At 49.0% G+C, this 19,538-nt stretch overlaps 1 protein-coding gene across 1 annotated transcript; it reads right to left on the minus strand.

The window, feature by feature from the left end:
- Positions 1 to 579: 579 nt before the first annotated feature.
- On the minus strand, positions 580 to 18,643 carry ASXL1 (ASXL transcriptional regulator 1). The gene is made up of 12 exons (XM_036395635.2): positions 18,517 to 18,643; positions 13,884 to 13,966; positions 10,658 to 10,766; positions 9,456 to 9,576; positions 9,287 to 9,381; positions 8,856 to 8,949; positions 8,436 to 8,588; positions 7,874 to 8,037; positions 7,680 to 7,776; positions 7,133 to 7,238; positions 6,102 to 6,717; positions 580 to 5,387 (listed from the first exon to the last, which is right to left on the minus strand). Exons 1-12 carry the CDS (start codon positions 18,574 to 18,576, stop codon positions 2,526 to 2,528), a joined length of 4,560 nt encoding a protein of 1,519 aa, XP_036251528.1. The 5' UTR covers positions 18,577 to 18,643; the 3' UTR covers positions 580 to 2,525.
- Positions 18,644 to 19,538: the final 895 nt, after the last annotated feature.

Raw genomic sequence — 19,538 nt, forward strand, 5'->3', positions numbered from 1 at the left:
CTCCCACAGCCCCAGGCAAGAGATCCCAGCTCGCCCTGCAGAACCCAGACACATAACATCATATTTCATGTTATTTCCTTACTGCCCAAAAAAGAGAAAGGACTTGGCCATAAAGTGAGTTTCCAAGTAGTTTCAATAAACTGTAATTGGTATCACATTTATGCTCTTGAGAAACATTTTTAGATCCATTTATCCAACAGTGACTGCAGTAACAGCAGGACCTGCCCTGACACTGGGAAAAGTCTCAGTGCTGCTGCCCACAGGCATCACCCCAGCAGGGCAGGGAGCCCCTGTGACTGTGGGGGGCCCCTGCAGTGTCCCACAGCATCCCGTGGCTCTCAGAGCCTCCAGGGTGTGCATTCCCCAAGAGCCACATGGTATCTCTGCGGGAGCTGCACCATCTTCAGTGCTTTTTAAGTGCATAAAACCAGATTTAACAAAGCCAAGCAGCAACACAGCCCCTCCCCTCCGTGACTTGAGCAGAGCTCTGGAACAGCTGCAGTTAAAAGAGAGGAAAGGAAAAGCCACATTGCCTTAGAATGGAGGAGGATTTCAGAAAAAGGACTGAAACCACACAAGCAGATTTTACAGTGTTTATTTTTCCAATAGCACAAGGGACAGACACGAGCAGGCCCCCCCCGAGGGCTCTGCCCCCCAGACCAGTCCGAGCTGAACACTGCAGTGGCCCCCAGGAGGCAGAGCCAGCCCCCTGCTCCGCTCCCCATCTTTGGTAAGCAGGTTCCACACTCCGCTCGCCCCCAGGGGCACCGCAGCCCTGCCCAGGCCGGGGCACCGGGCTCTCCTTCTCGTGGGATGAGGCTGGTGGATGCATTGAGGATAAAACCATCTCAGGGACTGAACTTGTTCCACCCCTCACGATTGTGGCTGAAAGAGGAACTTGCACGGCTGAAAGAAAGTGCATGGTGAAGGGAGGTAGGATGGAGCTGGAAAAGGGACAAGAAGAAAAAAATGAAAATAAACTCCCTAAAATTCTTGCTACTGCCCGCTTGAATAAGCCAGCGGCTTCTCCTCCTCACTGAAGCAATTAACTCTTGATTAGGAATTGCTCCAGAGAGGAAGAGAATTGCAGTTTTGCTCTCCCTCTCTGGATGCACGTGGATGTTCATTCACCTCCTTGCAGTGCAGGTACAGCCATGCCCTGGGAGCTCAGGTGCAGCAACAACTGGCAAGAGCATAAATGAGCAACCGGGGAGTTGAGCCTGGCTCAGCAAATCCCACCTGGTCATCCTTGAGCCTGCACAGCACAGTCCACCCGGGCACCACGGGCACGGGGAGGCTGTGGGAACCAAGACCCCAGCGTGGTGAGCCTCACGTCAGGCAAGACGGAATACAGTGGCTCTGACAATAACTAACACCACTTTAATGCAATACTGCTGTAGAGCCTGGAAATCCAAGGAAAAAAAAAAGACCCCTTTATGCTCTATGTACATTACATCCATTTACAGAGTTGGCCAGTACTGTGTACAACATATAAATATATGATCAAACAGATGCAGAGAGGATACTTACAGGAGCCAAATAACTCACTTTATACATCCAAGAATGAAAATATATAAAAAAAGGAAAATAAAAAAAGAGGAAAGAACACTGCTTTAAATGTTAGATGATGGTCACACAGATGCACAGCTCGATGCTCGCAGGTGCTCAGCTGCTGTGGGGTTTCAGGTCCTCACCACAAAGCTGCAGTGCAGAGCTCACTGACCCTATCACTGAGCTCCAGGGAACCTCCAGTGTTCCACAGCAGTTTGTGGAAGTTGGCCAAAGGAGGCAGGCACAGCCGCTGGGCCAGTTCAGCCAGGAACAGTTCCCTGGCCACACAGCTTCCTGCAGGCCAGCAGAAGGCACTGGCTTGGCACTTGTCCCGAACTGTTTTTTCCTCTTCTTGCATCCTCCGCGTGGGTTCCATGTGGCACATGGTAGGCTGTACACGGCTCCACAACCACCTGCAGAGCACATCCCTGGGCACCACATTCTGCTGCAGCATCCAAAGACTGCATGGGACCATCCCTGCAGGGCAGCTCTTCTGCTTACACTCACTGCACAGCAGCACTTCCCACACAAACCAGGAATGGAGATGGCAGAAGAGGAGAGTGGAAGACTGTAGGGCCTCACCTTGTGCAGCCCTGAAATAGCAAACACCATCTTCCAGTTCCTTTGGATGTAAGGATTTCCTCCACAGAAGGTCCAGGGATTGCCACAGCGAACGGCCTCTCCCCCGGCGTCAGCCTCAGAGCACAGCTGGAATTTCCATGACAGCAGGAAGCAGCAGGATCGCTCCCATGGGGCACAGCCCACCCTGAGCAGGGTGTCCCCATCAGCAGGAATGAGCTCTGCACCGTCGACCTCCATGGGAAGGCAGCTCAACGTTCCTCACCAAAACAAAGTGTAACAGCGTTTCTACTATGAACAGAGAGTACTTCGTGTACTTTGTGTACTTGCGTTAGGATCAGTCGTTATCAAAATACACACACTGAATATACAACCTGTCCCATGGCCATAATTTATTATCTCACCACAAGGCACAATACACAGAGCTTAGAGGGTCCTATACAGTCGTCGTGGCAGAAGGCGCCGCAGCCTTTGCACATGATCATGGCTTTGAGGCTGCACGAGCACTGGAACGAGATCTCGTCCACGCTGCTGCTGTCAGCAAACATCTGCACAGCCAGGGCCGTGTTCCGGCTCGCAGCAAAGTTCGCTTTGTGGGTGAGCTGCACCACGCTCCCAGCAAGGCCTCGGGGGAAAGCTGGAGTGTTGGATGAATAATTAAAGCTGGTGGAATTAAGCTGCAGCTTTGAAAGCTTCCCATAAAACGCTTGCTTGATATTGAGCTGAGAGGGGATGGATGAAGGCTCCAAAGGGTGACACTGTCCTTTTCCTGGATCCCTTGAAAACTTAAAGGGCCAGTCCATGACCAGTGGCTCTCTCTGTGTGTGCCTGGCCAGTTCCGTGGGCTGCTGGGCCACATCCCCCCGGTTCTCTGCATTACTCTTGGCTGGGCTGCCACACACCAGCACCTTCTCACTTCTGATCCCTCCCGGGGTGCTGCTGTGCTGCTTTGAAGTCCACTCCTCCCTGGCAGCTGGGATTCCTTCTCCCAGTGCACAGCCCTTGTCCAAGGGAATCTGTTTGCCAGGGGACAAGGTTTCCATGGCTGAACTGTGTTCCAAAGCCCTGGAGTGATGCAGCCTCACGCTGGGGCTGGAAGGAAAACCAGAACCAAAGAGCTTTTTGCCTTGACCCCCACTGTAATTTTTATTGACCAATGCACCTCCTGTCTGATTTGGTCCAAGAGAAGTTACACCTGGAGATAAAAACTGAGGCTCTGTAGAGGCATTCAGCTTCTCTGGGCTTTTACCTGCTGTGACACTTGCTAATGGATTGTGCTGTGGCATCCGGTGGACCTTGGGCAACTCCTTCTGCTCCTCAAAGCTACAGGAAGAAAATGTTCTTTCCCGAGGGTCCACATCTTCAGACTTCAGAGAGGCACTTGCCACGTTTGCCAGTTGGTCTTGGCAGCTTAAAGTCGAGCCAGCTTTGGAATGTTTTTCTGGGACAGCCTGATCCTCTACACCAGGTAATGCTCCTGATCCACAGGTTTTTTCCTGGGGACCTTTGGAAGATCTCACTGAGCAAATATCATCGCTCCTGCTTTGGGCACTCGTCTTTATTCCCACATCTGGAGAAGATTCTTTGCCAAAATAGTGACCGCTGCCTCTGTCCAGCTGCAGGGAGAGGCCTTCTGACTGCTTCTGCAGCACTGGCTGTGCAATTTCCAGCTTGATGTTGACATGAGACACTGGGAGAACTTCTTCCAGTGGAAGCTTCCCCTTCAGCAACTGCATCACCAAAGGGTTGTTGGTCTCAATGGAGGACACGGGCCGAGCAGAGCTGGCCGGACACTCGGTTCTCTGGGGTCCCCACCTCTGAGGTGGGGGTGCAACCAAATCCTCAGAACAGGCTGGACTCTCTGTCTTCACAGACAATTTTGACTTAATACCATTGCGCTTCTCACTGCTGCTGTGACAGGAAGAGCCTTTCCCAGCCACCTCCCTACAGCTGACACTTCTGAAACACATCTCCACCTCCACATTCTCATCAGCCATGTCCCCTTCCCAGTCAGAAGCAGTGTCTGTTGTTTCACTGTGTGTACTCTGTATTTCTTCATCTCCACTTCTCTTCAACTCCTGAGTCTCTCCCAGGGGCTGATGTGCGTTTTCTGGTTCAGTTTTGGGGCACCTCTCCCTTGGCTGCAGGAGTTTTTCAGAGGTATCTATCCTATTCTGAGAAATAAAGTCACCATGCACAGAGGGCTGCGGTAGAGCCTCTGCCTTTTGTTCCTCATTACTCAGTTTGCCATCACTGCCTTTCCCTGTCTGCAGCTGTGCAGTGTCACACACTGCAGGGATTGCTTTCTTCACTCCAACAGTCACCGTTTTGGAGGTATTATCAGCAACACATTTTTCCAGAAATGTCTGGGAGTTGTTATATCTAAAACCAGACACCTTCTCTGGATCATGGCATTCTGAGACACCCGATGACAATTCTGGCGGAAAAGGACAACTGGAGGAATTTTGCTTTACATCAGAAGGATAATCCAGCTGTATGGTGGAAGCACCAACATCTCCAAGTTCCACCACAGCCCTGTGTCCTGTGGGACTGACCCCAGCTCCCTGCCCCCCAGAACACGACACACTGGTCACCACAGGAACCACACATCCCAGCTTTGTGCTCTCCTGTGATGCAGCACAAGATGGGAGCTCGGTCCTTGGGTCATGGAGGAGCTGCTCAGGACTCTCCTCCTGCCTCTCAGGAGTTGCACTGTCCAAGGATGACACAGTCAGAGAACCACAGAACGGTGTCCTGGGTGACCCATCACCAGGCTGAGTGTCCCCTGACCCTGTGGCACAGCCTGGAATGCTGCTCCTTTCGCTTTTTGAGGAGGAGTGATCTTGTCTGGAAGAGAGGCAAGAATTCACGCTGGCTTCCTGAGCAGCCCCTTTGGAGTCAGCCTTCCCTCCGCTCAGATGAACAGACAGCTGTAGTTGTGCTCGCTGTAGATCTGACGCACGTTTTCCATGAGCTCTCTTGGATCTCCTGTGCTGGGAACGGCCGCTGGATTCTCCTCCACCGCCTCCTTCATCGGAGCCTCTCCCCCCACCAGGGCCACCCCCTCCTCCGATGGCGGCGGTGGCGGCTTCGCGCTGGGCTCGGGCTTGCAGAGCACGGGCCTTAATGTCTGCGAGGGTCCGGGCCCCGGGGCGGCCCCGGCCGGAGGGCTCCGTGCTGGGGATGATCCGAGGGCAGATCTGGTAAGTGGGCTGACCTTTAACCACCCAGGGTGGTTTAATACGTGAAAGTTGAATCTGAAAGAAAGGGAAATGCGGTAAGTTCTAACACTGCCCATCTCCAGTGAGATACATTTCATTTCACAGTGATGGCAACTGCTCATCACAATTCTTAGCACAAAAATTCAACAAAAATTTCAACTTAGAAATTAACTTGGGCAGAGAAGCAGCACAACCTCTGCTCTGTGATTTGTAAAGCTCAGTTCACACTAATATTGTTTTACCAGAGGCTGCAGGCAAATATGAAGTAAGTTATTTATATTCACATCTTCAGAGATCAAACTGGTCTTCTCTACACCAGGATGACTGCCCTGAAGCTACCAAAATGAGTATCCTGGTCAAAATGGAAAAAGTCAGGAGGAACACTGAGATTCTGTCCAAAAGCTAAGGAAAAGAACTCAGAAACTAGATAGAATAAAGAACATGATTTCAAGGTCTTTTGCAGCCAGTCAGCTCATTTCAGGCAGTGTTTCTGTAGCCACAGAAATGCAAATGAAGGGAGTAAGTCAAGGTTACCCTGTGCTCTTGTGCAAAGACCTTGGGATGATTTTCCATTCTTTGCCTGTCTAAATACGACAGCAAACCGTGGCAGTCAGAGGCACTTCACCAGCTCTACCAATGAAACCCCTCGACTCCTTCCCTTAAGATGGCAACACTTGACATTTTAATAATGTTTTGATACTACTGAGCACGACAGCCCTGAGATACAGCAGCTCTAAAGCTCTTTCTTACCCGGATGGGTGGGACTTTGGGCTCCTCTTTAGTAGGCTGTGGCTTTTCTGCGTGAACACTTTCAATTGTGTTACGAAAGGACTGACGATCTTCAAGCCGGGGCTTCTTTTCGGGGAAGGACGCAGAGGCAGCCTCCTCAAAGCTTTTCCTCTTCTGCTCCTTGGACTCCTGAGCAGAGTTCTCCTGGGGCAAACTGGGAATTCTGCTGGTAGCTGCTGACGATGGATCTTCTGATTTGCTGTTTGATTTGGAAGTCTCTGGAGAGAGGTGCAGTTCGGTACTCTCTGCCTTCAATCCTGCAGCCGAGGGGCTGGTCAGATCATCTTTCTTCAGGTCTGTCTCAGGCTTTAGTTCTTTATGAAGCGAGGGATCTGGCCCCACAGGAGCAGGCTCTTTGGGAGTCTCCGTGTGCTCAGGCTCCCTCAGTCTGTACAGGCTCCTCCTGGCCCGGCAGCGCAGGTCAGCCCGCGAGCGTTTCCGGAAGCGCCCGTCCCTCTGGCGCGTGGTCGGCCCGCGCGGCAACCTCGCTTCTCCTTTAACAGACAGCTCTGTCCTGTTTTCAGCGTCCTCCTGCACTGAATTCTGCGCCTGGGATTCTTCCTGGGTCAAGCCCAACCTATAAGGCAAACACAAAAGCCAGCTCAAAGCTAAAGCTCACCCCAATTTCAGTGTTACTGAATAGAGCCAACACAAGCAGAGAGTCATCAAAGCCTCATTAACTCATCCTGCAAGGGGAGAGCCCATACATTCCACATTGCTATCACATGGAATGAAATAAAAACCCCAAAAATTTGTGATGGAAAATACCATCAACTTTTCTTAAAACAGAAGAGATGGGCTACAAAATTCTGCTGAACCCAGCCAATTCCACTAAGGATTTTCCCAGAACAACAGTTGGAACAATTCACCCCACAACCTGTGTTTTTCCAAAGAGTTTATGCTGCATCTGCTCAGGTATCCACAAAGAGAAACACACTCTGCCACCTGCATAAGCATGGATAAAGCAGAATAGACATAGTAAAATTTCTCACTTTTGCCCATAGTAGTCCTCGAAGAACTTCTCTTTCCATTGCTCCACTCTCTTTTCTTTCTCCATCTCCTGCCTGATTCGAACTTGCATCTCATGGGTGAATTCACCTACATGAAAGCAAGAGACTGAAATTCAGTTCCAAACAAAACTCGTTCTGCAAATGCAACCTCTAGTGTTTAAACTGTACAGCAGATAAATATATGAAAGGCAGACCTGCTTTTAACACCCTGCTCCCCATCCCACTCTGGATCCACACGCTGCCTGTGGCTCCAGGAAAAATCCTGTTTTAACAGACAGGCCACCTTTTAAAGAAAACTAAGTCTGGCACTACTTTACACCTTCACCACTTAATGCTTAAGACCCCATGGCACCAAAAGAAATTGTATATGTGTTTTGTGTTTTGATTTTAAACAAAAAAAAAAGAAAAAGTTGGGGGCAACATGCAGCAAAGCTGTACTAAGTTCCCACTCATTAACTGGAAAAGAAAACGAAAAGTCTTTCAAAATGAGCAGCTATTCCCAGGCACTCAGGAAAGCAAAGCCACTCACCGTCAGCGAGCCGCTCTCTCCAGCTCTGTGCAGCGTGGGTGAAGAATTCGTTGTTCAGAGCGCTGCCACTGAGCCGCATCAGCCCGTCAGCCCCCACCTAGCAGGACAGAGCCAGGACAAACAGAACACATCTGCTCCAGCTGTTCCACACTGAAGAGGTTATCAGGGAAGGGAAAACACCTGAGTGCTCATACCTGTCTATCAACTTCAGGCAGGAGGTAAAGCAGCTGCTGCTGGAAGTGTGATGGAAGCGCGTTAAAGGTCCTGGAGTTGATCAGCGCTCGCAGGTTTGTGTTGACAAGGATGGAGCCTGGGGTTTCAAAGTCAATATCCTCACCCCGGTTACGTTTCATTTGCCCTGGAGTTTAAGGACAGGCAAATAAAATTAACATTGCTGTACAAAAGTATTTCAGCATTATGGGCTGAAATTTATGTCAAACTACAACAACAAAAGGAGTGAGAGAGATGATAAAGACTGCACTATTCAAGTGTGAAGAATGACTCTCCAGCACAGTAATTAATAAACCCACATCTGGAATTCTGACATGAGGTCACAGTTCTGCCATATTCAGGTACTATTCTCAATGCTGCTCTTCAGACCAGCCAATCTTTTAAACAATTCTATCACTAACACTCAAGGTGGAAAACCTGGTTTTTGCCCTCAGGTCATCAAATGCCTCCTGGTGCTCTTTTCTCAGATACATGTGGACTTCACCATCCCCAATTATTTTTCTGCCTTTACCCAGGAGCACGTACCAGCCGTGGGCTTTCGGATGCCCCTCAGCAGCTGCGGAGGATCCCTGTTGATCTCTGTCCTACTGCGCAGGCTGGTTTTGCACAGGGCCAAGGAGCTGCTGCTGCTGCTGGATGTGCTGCTGCTCTCCCCATCAGCGTGCCTTCCTGTGAAGCCTAAATGCAAAACAACATCATAAAAATATGCAAAGAACAGTCAAAACCCAACTGGGAGAGTGGTTTACCATACAGGAATTTTCTGTTACTAACAAATCTGCTATTACAGGGTACCAACTATTTTGAGTGAGTTAAACACACACACAACTCTGCAGTCTCACTCATTCTCAGTAGGTGTTACAGAAATCCTCAGGCAAACACAGATGACTGGGGACTGACTGAGAGAGATCTGTGAGGTCACCAGGACCCCCCCAAAGCCATGCTCACCTGAGGCAGACTCCATGTGTGCCCCATTTACTTTCAGTGGGGTTAACACCACCCGTGGCAGCATCACACCTGTCTTTTTCTTCTGTTTGGTTGTCTGCAGATCAGAGAGAAACCAAAAACAAAACAAAGGAATGAAGGCATTATGGAAGAGTATAGTAATCTTCTAAGCAGCATGTTCCTCAGTTAAAAGAGCTGCCTGGCTCCTCCTAGCTGAATCTTCAGGCAACACTACGTTTAGGACTAGCAGAGAATTCAAAACTGTCTTCCCATACATGATCCCTCACCATCCTGCCACTTCTTGCCCAAGGAGAAAGACACATAACTATCTCTGAGGCACTTATGCACAAACAGTCCCTGTCATACCTCCCCAATAGTAATGAAACCTCCCTTTGAAAGGCTTCATCCTTCCCATTAGTCCCAGTTTTTCCTACCTGGGAAGCAGTTCTGTAGCTCTCCCTGGTAGCAGGTCCTTTGCTCTGAGATTCAGTGGAACACGAGGCGTTAGAAGAAGTTTCATCAAGAGACACTGAAAGAGATGAGCTCTTAGTCAGACACAGAAGTAGGTCCTGGAGTTTAAGGTTAATGTCACCAGACACTTACCATCATTGTCACCACTCACAGTGCTGGCTTCGTTGGACCCACAGCTTTCTGCATCTGCTGTGTCCTCCAGCTCCTCCCCTTCTGGCACTGACAGGTTCCGGGACCACTGCAAGGCATCTTTCTAGAGGGGGAACAGAACTGGGGTGGCTACAGCCCTCCCTCCCTCCCAAATCTACACCAATGGCACCAGACAGTTAACTGGATATACTTTAACCTTCAATTTTTTCCCTATTTTAACCCTTGATGCAGAAAGGGATTTTAAAGTATATTTGGGCTCATAGCGGAACAGAAGTCACCTAAACTAAGAGCACTTCGTAGCCCCTTCCTAGACAAGTAACACATACCCAAAAACCAGGTTAATAATAATTAATTTAATAGAAAGGTTCATAATATCTTATAATTTTCTGTATGTAATGAGTTTGTATTAAAGAGAAGCATCACACTATGAAAGAACAAGTAGCATCAGAGTGGCCAAACACTAAGACAACAAGCTTAGGAGATGTATTTCCTACTTGTACAATAAAAGCCATTTCAATGCCATCTATGTTCAGGAAATGTGTCAATTCAATAGGATTTTCTAACAGCAGAAAAAAGATGGAAGTGAAATAGCTGAGATCTATCAAGTTGATATTTATCAGGGAATCCAACAGTACAAAACAATGCAAAAGAAAACCTCAGGACCAGAAATATTTTCAATATTTAATATTACTGGAACAATAAACTAAAAATAAAAAAATATTCCAGAGAGGTTTCAAGATCTAAGGAAAATACTGATGCTAAATAACACAGAATGTAGTGGAACACAGAACAAGCACCTAGAAGAATTAATATACATTTTCCTATCAAGATTTTTCATGTCACTACAAGCTCTTGGACCAATTCCTTGGTTGGCTGTTTTCCCTTGTGGCTGGCAGCAAGGGAGTGCACAGATCTGTTCTGATGAACAGCCACCTGAGCTGGACACCAGGTAAAGAAGTAAGAGGATTCAAGAAATAACAGTTGGGGTTTTTTTTAAAGAATTTATCATAGGTGGCTGAATACACCTGGAAGGTACAAGCTCCAAGGAAATAATGAATTCCAGATCCTCTCTCACATGATGATCTCACTGCTCATGATGCTCAGTGGCAGGGTAACACTCAGCCCTGCACAAGGAACAGAACTCACCCCTGGGCCCTCAGCTGGGAGCAGAGCTCAGCATTTACCTTGAGTGTGAATAGGCTGATGCGTCCAGGCAGTTTGTAGAAGAGCCCATCCCCTCCCCGGGAATTGGAGTGGAGCATGGCGTTGAGGCAGGCCAGGGGAGATGTGCCACTGCAGCAGAGACAGAGAAAAGAGAGAGCTTAGGAAACAGATTATCAAGAAAACAGCCTGAAAGAGGTGGTTAAATGGGCATCCTTTAGCTGATGAGGGGAACAGAGGTGATGCTATTAACTTTATGGCACAGTAAGAACAGTGTCACTGGTTTCATTCTGACCTGTACATCAGCCTTGCACATCACAGCCAACAGTAAATGTGACACCAATTTTAAAGCTATCCTCATCTGTTTTTAGACATTTCTAACTTTAATTATCTGTTTTCTCCTCTCCTCTCCAGGAATCCTTCAGTGTTGGATTGATTTTATAAAACCCCCAGATTTATTCAGCAGTAGAAAGATGTAACAAACTATAGACACACATGTTACTGGAATGTCTCCCTGATATGTCACTGACCAAACTACTTGAGCAGAGCTCGATAAAAAGGCTCTGATGCTCTCATTTGTTAATTCCTACATAGCTCCCTGGTTAAAGCCCCATCCTACACTCACACTGATGGAAATGCTGTGCCACACAATATGATGTTTTCCAGTAAGTCCCACATATACGGGCAGAAAGTTGTCCGGAAGACACATTACAGCACTACTGACTGCATTCCTAGTAAAAGTGAAACTGATAACTGGACTGAGATAAAATACTTCAAAGAAAATAATTGTAAAATTGAAAACATAGAATTTCTGTTTCCACCCTGTACGTGCCTGGGTTTTGGACATTTCTTCACATTCCACTGCAACAAGCAAAGTTACCCTGTATCACTTTCAGATCATGTGAACAAAATTTCCAGCCTTCTGTCCTGTTAGACTGTGTTTTCCCCTCTGTGTTTACCAGACACTCCAAGCACACTCACCAGCCACAGAGCTCTCTTAAAACAGCAAACTAAGTAATTTTCCCCAAAACAATAAAAAAACCAAGCAGTTAAAACTCTATCAGGAGCAAAATTCAGCATGGTACTGGCTCATGGGAATGTCAGTGCCTGGTATGGAACACAGCCCTCCCAGCAGAGCAGCATGACCCCCCAACCAGGGAGCCCCACCTCAGAATCGATTCAGAAGGAAAAACATCTCAAGGCACTGAGCTATTTCCTTCAGGAAATGGAGTTTCAGGAAGAACTTCTATACAAGCACCAGCAAAGCCTGCTGCACGTTCAGCCAGGCAGGCTCACTGCCTTTATCCTGCAAACAATCACACTCTGAAGAAAACAATCTTTTCTTAAAGCAGAGAATTAATGACCAGGGAAGGAAAAGCAGATATCCCAAAGGAAACCATCGACCTTTAAAGGAATGAGTTAGGTTTGTGGGATTTAACATGACACATGTTCCAAAGTCTGGTCTTTACTTACACAGTGTGACAGGTCACTTGTAAAAACTGGGAAAGCACAGGATAATTTATGTGTGTGAAGAGCCCTGCTATTATCTTTGGCAGGGGACAGCCTGTGCACAGAGATCTTCAACTGCCTGCTGAGGTAACAGGACTTATGTGAGAGAGTTGCCAAAGATTGATTAAAGCAAAGCCCCTCTTATGAAGATCCTCATTAAAATCTGTCTGAATTCTACTGAAATCACTGCCCATATCCACACCAGAGAAGATCTCAGAAAGCATCACAGAATCATGGAACAGTTTGGGTTGGAAGGGACCTGAAAGACCATCTTGTTCCAAATGCCCTGCCATGGGCAGGGACACCTTTCACCAGACTAGGTTGCTCTAAGCCCTGTCCAGCCTGGCCTCAAAGACTTCCAAGGATGGAACAGTCCCAGCTTCTCTGGGAACCTATGCCATGACCTCACCACCCTCACAGTGAAGAATTTCTTCCTAATATCCAATCTAAATCTTCCCTCCTTCACCTGAAGTCCCCTGCCCCTTGTCCTACCACTACATGCCCCTGTGAAAAGTCCCTCCCAAGCCTTCTTGTAAGCCCATGGAAGGTGGGTGTTCAACAGTTCCAAATCTGATGCAGCAGCACACACCAGCCTCATGCCTCTCCAAACAACAGCAGGTCCCACACCCAACATCCCTGTACCCGTCACTGATTTTCACTATTCAAAACACCCCAGCTGTTTCCTGATTTCACAAAAACAAGGAGCAGAAACAAGCTAACATTTAGGTCCCAGAAGAAATCAGTTTACCTTCTGCAGTTGGGTAAAGTACAGGTTCAGGAAATGCAAACGCAACAGTGAAAAACAGTCCACAGAAACAAAGGGAGGGAGAAGCAAGACTAGAAACAGTTCTTGCATCTGGATTTGTCAAAAGTCCATCACTGGACAGCAGCTTTTCGTGTCTCTGGTAGTCAAACCTTCTTTTTTTTTTTTTTTGGTTTTTTTTTTTTTTTGTTTTTTGTTTTTTTTTTTGGTTGTTTGTTTGGTTTTGGTTTTTTTTGCCAGGCAGCAGCAACTGAGGCATTTGGACTATCACAGTTACCCACTTTCTTTGAGCTGCAAGACACTCTGTATTTCTACTACTGTCATGGAAACAGATGGAAGCTCATAGGAACTTAACCAAGGAAAGCAGTCTCCCACTTCTGCCCTTTCCAAGGCTTTGTATCAGGTTCTTTTCCACATGAAATCCACTCTGAGATGGGCATCTCCTCCTACAATGTCAAGAGCCACAACCGTGTGATGTGAGCTGTGCTCTCCTGATGCCCAAGAATCTGAGCACAAGCCAGTGACATGGAGAAGACTGTCTCTTCTAAAACATGTCTGCTCTAGAAATGAAGCATCAGAGGCGATAAAACTTAAACTGTTCTCAAACTCAAGTCACAATAGCAGAAACTATTGTTGCTGGGAGCTACTTATGTGAGAACCATGGGAGTGAGTGGTAAGTACAGCACAATGCAGGGGCCTGATCTGCAAGAGGCATTTACTTCACAATAGATGGATGAAGGGACTCTGTATATTATCTAAAAATCCAAGAACATTTCCCAGTTATTATCAGTGAAAAAGAAACCCTCACAATCTGTATATAAATGTCTGTACTGTCATCTGAAATTACCAGGCTGAAAAGAGAAAAAGGGAAGCAAAGTGGGCTGGGGATGAGGCAGAACTGTATGAAGCAACACCAGCCTTCATACACTGCCTCCCCCATGCTGCACACTGGTTTAGACAAAATCATCAATACTAACCTCATTTCCTTTAGACCTTCAGCCTCTATGACCTGCAGAATCTGTTTTGGGGTCATAGGAGCATCTGAGTAATTTTCCAGCACCTGAAAAGACAGAAAGACCAAGTGTCATTACAGAACTGGCTTCTGCATTCCCAGAACTACTCCATCAGCTGCGGCCCAGAGCCCAATAATGCGCCCCTTCAAATTTGATTCACCTGCAAAGACACAAAGTAAAATTGCAGGCTACCTCAAGATGCTGGTGAACATGGATCAAAGCCACAAAATGCTTCACCTTCATCTCTTCCCCAACTAACTGAAATACAAACATGGAGGAGAAAAAGCAGCAGAATTTGGCCTTGACCCCACCCAATGGAAGCTTTACCAGACTTCATTATACATTAGATGGAGCTGCTGCCACATAAACCTTCCAAACTGAACAGTGGTGACCTGTAACAATGTAAAACCTTTTCCTACCTCTCCACAAAGCATCCAGTGGTTTTTTGTCACTAAAAGTATTACTGTGCAGCTATACAATCCAATACTGTACCTTCCTCAGATTACTGCATTCATTTCATCTTCACTCTATCCCAGGAAGGGAACCACAAGTTAAGAGTCAGAATTTGTGGCAGAGAAGGACAGAATTCAGGAAAGGATGAAAAAACAGTAAAGGATTTGGGGAAAAAAAAATTTGGCTAGAGACACTAAAAAGACTTAAGAGTGCTCGCCTTTGACATAAAATGAAGAAAATCAGATATTAAAAGGCAACACAATAAATAACAACTCATCCTTTCACATATTATATCAAGAATAGAATTGTCACTTATATACAAAGAAGTAAAGAGGTTATTACTTTATTTTTTTTAAGCCTGTGGAACTTACTGCTCCGAAATGTCTAGAAGCAAAAACTCAAGGATTCAAAGACAGGACCGGACATTTCTGTGGATAAGAAGATTATCCACATAAACAGGAAACAATGAGCAAAAATAAGCTGCAGTAGATGTAAACCACTCAGTTTCTTTGGGAGCAGATTACCCTACAGCTGTTGACCACGCGCCTTCCCCTGCAGCAGACAGTGCTGCTCCTGGAATGCAAAGGCACCCAGCTCCACAGACCTGGGGCCACGAGCTAAAAGAGGCCGAGACAGGCACAGGCCATGGCCTGGAACAGGCATGGAAAGCAGCAACAGGAATTCATTCAGGAACTTTTTGATAACCATGGTCTAAATTCCCCCAGCATCACGGCCACATGATGCACAGCCCCGGTGTCATCTGTGCCCATGTTTTAGGAGTCAGCAACACAGTGCTGTCTCTCAGTCTGACTGATGTGGGAAGCCAGAGGAAGGATGCAGATGCCCCATTTTCATTAGTAACATCTAGAAGTGAGTCACTGCAGCAGCCATGCCAATGGGACGTGAGCAAAATCACCCCAAAGCTGTGCAGGCCAACGTTTGCACCTCAGACCATCTCCACCCTCCACAAGTAACGAAAAACCCAAGCGCAGTTCTGCACTTCAACTGTGTGTTGTGATATAGCTGGGTGGATGGGGCTTGGACCAGCCTGGACTAGTGGAAGCTGTCCCTTACTGTAGCAGGGACAAGATGATCTTTAAAGGTCCTTCCAATCTAAACCTTGATTCTACAAATGGAATTTCTCTAACCATATCCACCCAACAGGTATTCTGCAGATGCTTGAAGCTCACAAGCTTCTGAGAATGAGGTAAGAACCTCATGGGGAAGAGAATTAGAGAACTAACTTCAGTTAAAACCCAATGAAAACAAAAGAAAAATCAAAGCAAGTGATGAGCCATATTCAGAGAGAGTAAACTAATTAAATTCCATACAGCTCCATCACACTTCTTCCTCCCTCCATAGGTTACAAGGTCTCCATGCCCCCCTCCTGAGCTGTCACCCCATCACTCAGAGGCTGCTGACACAGGAAACTCATTGCTCCCAAGCCCAGTAAGATCTGCAAAATACAACACGTCTGTTCCAAAAAATCAGGGAATTATTCAAACATCTCTCCAGTGACAGACACAGCAAGTGAAGTATGTGGCCTAAAACTGAGCACAAAGAAGCATTTACATACAGATAAAAGAATCTATGCTCAGGGGAACAATTTCCAATCAAGAGCTGTATTAAGTATACAGAGCACTTAATGGAAGAACTGGAGGAGAGGATCCTGCAAGCTTTAGACACCAAATCCCAGTCTCCAGCACTGCCCCGTCCATCCCTCCCCAACCTGACACTCCCAGCACATCAGCCCTCCACCCAGAGCTACAACTTCAATATTGGCTACACCTTACACCCAAAACAGAATTTTACCCCCTTCACTATTTACAGCAGTGGTAGCTGAGGGTTCCTGTGCCCCTAATTATGGAAGTTTACATCACTTCCTCAATTTATTGGTCATCTAGCTCTGATAGCACTTGTAGGATCCTGTCATGGCTTTGGGCATCCAGATGAACCTTTAAAGTTTATTTTATGGAACGTGCAGAGTTTTGGCTCTGTAGGAGGAGCAACACTGAAGAACATTTCTGCCTGTGATTCTCAGAAACGTTGAGCAGAATACAAAATACACCAGCACACGTCAGAGAGGGAAATTAAAAGCATTTTGACAGGGAGCATGTGTAAGCCTAGTGTGAAATAAAGATCTATTTTTAGTGGATTTACAATCAGTCCTGCAAGCTGCAAGTGCAGCTACGCAACTGTAGGTCTCTTTAAGTGGATAATCTAGTATGAGATCGTTCTATTTCTGGTTCATCAATGGCTCTAAGATGCTGTTGAGGCTTAGACATCTCATGTACCCACCGTGCCTGAGGTGCTGGCCAGAAGACAGGTGAGAGGAACTGTGTGAAGAAATGCCTTCCCCATCACACAAGGGTGATGAGGTGTATTAGGCGACTGCTCATGTGCTGCTTTGGGCAGCCTATAAATGCTGATTTTTTTTTTCACCTCTCAGAGTTCAGGATGTCTGAATAAGCTGACTTTATGCAAGGTCACATAGCACAGCCTCTGCCCCCAGGGTCACTTGCCAGGAAAGCATCCCTGCCATCTGCACTGACACACATGTTTCAAAGAACCTGGATCCCAAGAAGAAATGCAGGATGGAGAACAAGACCACCAGGCTCCTGCTGTGAAGTTCCACAGTAGCTGCTTTATGCCCTTCTCTAGTTTTTCAAGCAAAGCCACATGGGTCTAAAATATTATCATTTACACACAAAAGATGATGCAAGTTGCTGGAAGTCAGATGCTTGTCTGATTAGGTTTTCTCCTGGCAAGCAGTAAGAAAACACTCCAATAGCCAAAAAAATCTTACTCAGAAGCACCAAGAGTTATCCTGAACATCCTCAGTATAAGACATGAGCCTCATTGGACTCACCCACACTGTTCCTTCGGAATGTTTACATGCTTCAATACATAACCTGGGCTGGCAAAACCAAAACAAACACACACAACAGAAAAAAACAAGGAAACAAATCACCCTCAAGCTCTTTAAATCCACTTCTGCAGAAGTCCAAGGGCTACACAGAAAGAACATATGTATCCTCATGAGTTGTACACCACTGACAGGGCTGTGTGGAGGAACTGTGGGATCATTCATATCCAAGTAGCTGGATCATCCCTCACTGCATCCCTGGCACTGCTGTACCTGTGTCACTGGGTCACCAGGAGAGAGCCAGCTCCTTCCACCCAAATGCCAGCCAGCCAGCCCAAACACCTCAGCATGCAGCTCTTAAACCAAACCTCTGACTAGCTCCCTGAAACACACTGAAATTATTTCTCTTTTTTAGATTTCCTAGTTCATGACTGAGGTTGAAGACAGATCCAGCTCAAAGGCTTCACAGAGGGAAGTCACCTTCCTCCCAGCGCATCGGTGCAATGACAACAGCATTCCCACAGACATCAGAGCTGGGCTGGGAAGTTGAAGCCTTCAACAAGGAAATTCTTTAAGACAAAAGGACTGAGACATCTCAACGGCCACATCTCCTAAACCCAAAAGTGACCAAATACGGACTGATTCAGGGATGTTCAGTCCAGCTGCTGCTACAGCAGCCCAGCACACGCCACCGGCCCTGGGGCGCTGCCGGTGCACAGAAAGACCCCGCACCCTCGGTAATTAAACCAGAAACTTTTGACAGCGGCCGTGCCCTCTCCGGAGGCTCCGGTTCCTCCCACAGAGCTTTAAAACCATCTGAAAGGAAGAGAACGAGCGGGACCGTGCCCGCAGCCCTGCCCGGCACGCACGGAACCGCAGCGGGACGGGGGCACCTCCCGCGTCCCACGCCGGGAGCCGCTGCAGCCCCGCCCGGCGGAGGCCGCGGGACCCCCGGCGGGGGCCACCGAGGGCCGGGGGCCGCGCTCGCACCGCCCCGGGGCGCAGCTCCTTCGCACCGGGCTGAGAAAGAAAAACAACCGCGCGGGAGAGCTCGGCCACAGCGGCCGGCGGGGGAACCGCGGGAAGCCGCGGGACCGGGCGGGGAAGCGGCAACACCGCCCGCGCCCTCCAGGCGGGCCCGGCCCCCGCTTTTACCCCCTCAAGAGCGATGGCGGCGCCGCCGGCCCCGTTACTCGGGGAGGGGCCGGACGCGGCGGGGAGGCCCTGAGGCACGGCGGAGCCCCCGCGCCCCCTCCCTGGACGCCCCCCCGGCCTCACCAGGCGGGCGGCCTCGGCCCACGTGCGCTCCTTCTTCCTCCTCTGCTTCATCTCCTTCATCCTCCTCCTCCTCCTCCTCCTCCTCCCGCGCGGGCGGGCGCGGCGGGCGCGGACCGTTGGGCGCGCGGGCGGCAGGCGGGCGGCAGGCGGGCGGCAGCGACCGGAGCGGGCTGGGCGCGGCGGGCGGGGCGCGAGGCGGGGGCGACTCCGGGCGCTACGGGAGACGGCGGCGGCGGCGGCGGCTCGGGCCCGGCATAACAACGGGGTCAAAGGGCCGGGAGCGGGGCGGGGCGGCGGGGCCCAGCGACGGTGGCCGCGGCGGGACACGGAGGGACCGGAGGGGAGGGGTTGGAGGGGCGGGCCTGGGGCTGGTTTGAAGGAAAACAAACTGCAAGGACCGCCGGGAGTTGTAGTTTTCACGCGTAGCCCCAGCGCAGCACCGCTGTAGCCCGCGGACTACAAGTCCCGGCGGCCGTCGCGCCCCATGGCGGGAGAGGCCTCTGCCGCCGCATGGCCGCGGTGGGGAAGTGGCACCGCCCGGGCCGGGGGCGGCCGCGGCGCCGAGCTGGAGCTCAGGGCTCGAGGCTGAGCCCCCGCGGCTGAGGGCTGCGGCGATTGTGTTCCAGCATCCCGGTTAGCACAGAATCAATTAGGCTGGAAAAGACCTCTGAGATCAGCGAGTCCAACCTCTGACCCAACACCACCATGTCCACCAGAGCAGGGGCCCGAGCGCCACGTCCAACCTTTCCTTGAACACCTCCGGGGACGGTGACTCCATCACCTCTCTGGGCAGCGCCTTCCAATAGCTAATGACCCTTTCTGTGAAGGAATTCTTCGTGATGTCCAAACTAAATATCCCCTGGCACAGTTTCATGCTGTGTCCTCTTGGCACTGGTTGGCAGAAGAGCCCGACTCCCATTTGGCCACAACCTCCTTTCGCAGAGGTGGAGAGAGTGGTAAGGTCACCCTGGAGCCTCCTTCTCCAGGGTAAACACTCCTGGCTCCTTCACAGGACATGTGCT

This window comes from Molothrus ater, chromosome 17 (genome assembly GCF_012460135.2).
Source record: "Molothrus ater isolate BHLD 08-10-18 breed brown headed cowbird chromosome 17, BPBGC_Mater_1.1, whole genome shotgun sequence".
In the NCBI taxonomy this organism is placed as follows: Eukaryota; Metazoa; Chordata; class Aves; order Passeriformes; family Icteridae; genus Molothrus; species Molothrus ater.

Coding starts and splice junctions, on each gene's coding strand:
- ASXL1 (XM_036395635.2), bottom strand. CDS start 18,576: ATGAAGGAGATGAAGCAGAGGAGGAAGAAGGAGCGCACGTGGGCCGAG. Junction 13,967..18,516: donor GGGCCGAGGCCGCCCGCCTG/GTGAGGCCGGGG, acceptor CTGTCTTTTCAG/GTGCTGGAAAATTACTCAGA. Junction 5,388..6,101: donor CCAAAGTCCCACCCATCCGG/GTAAGAAAGAGC, acceptor CCTTTCTTTCAG/ATTCAACTTTCACGTATTAA.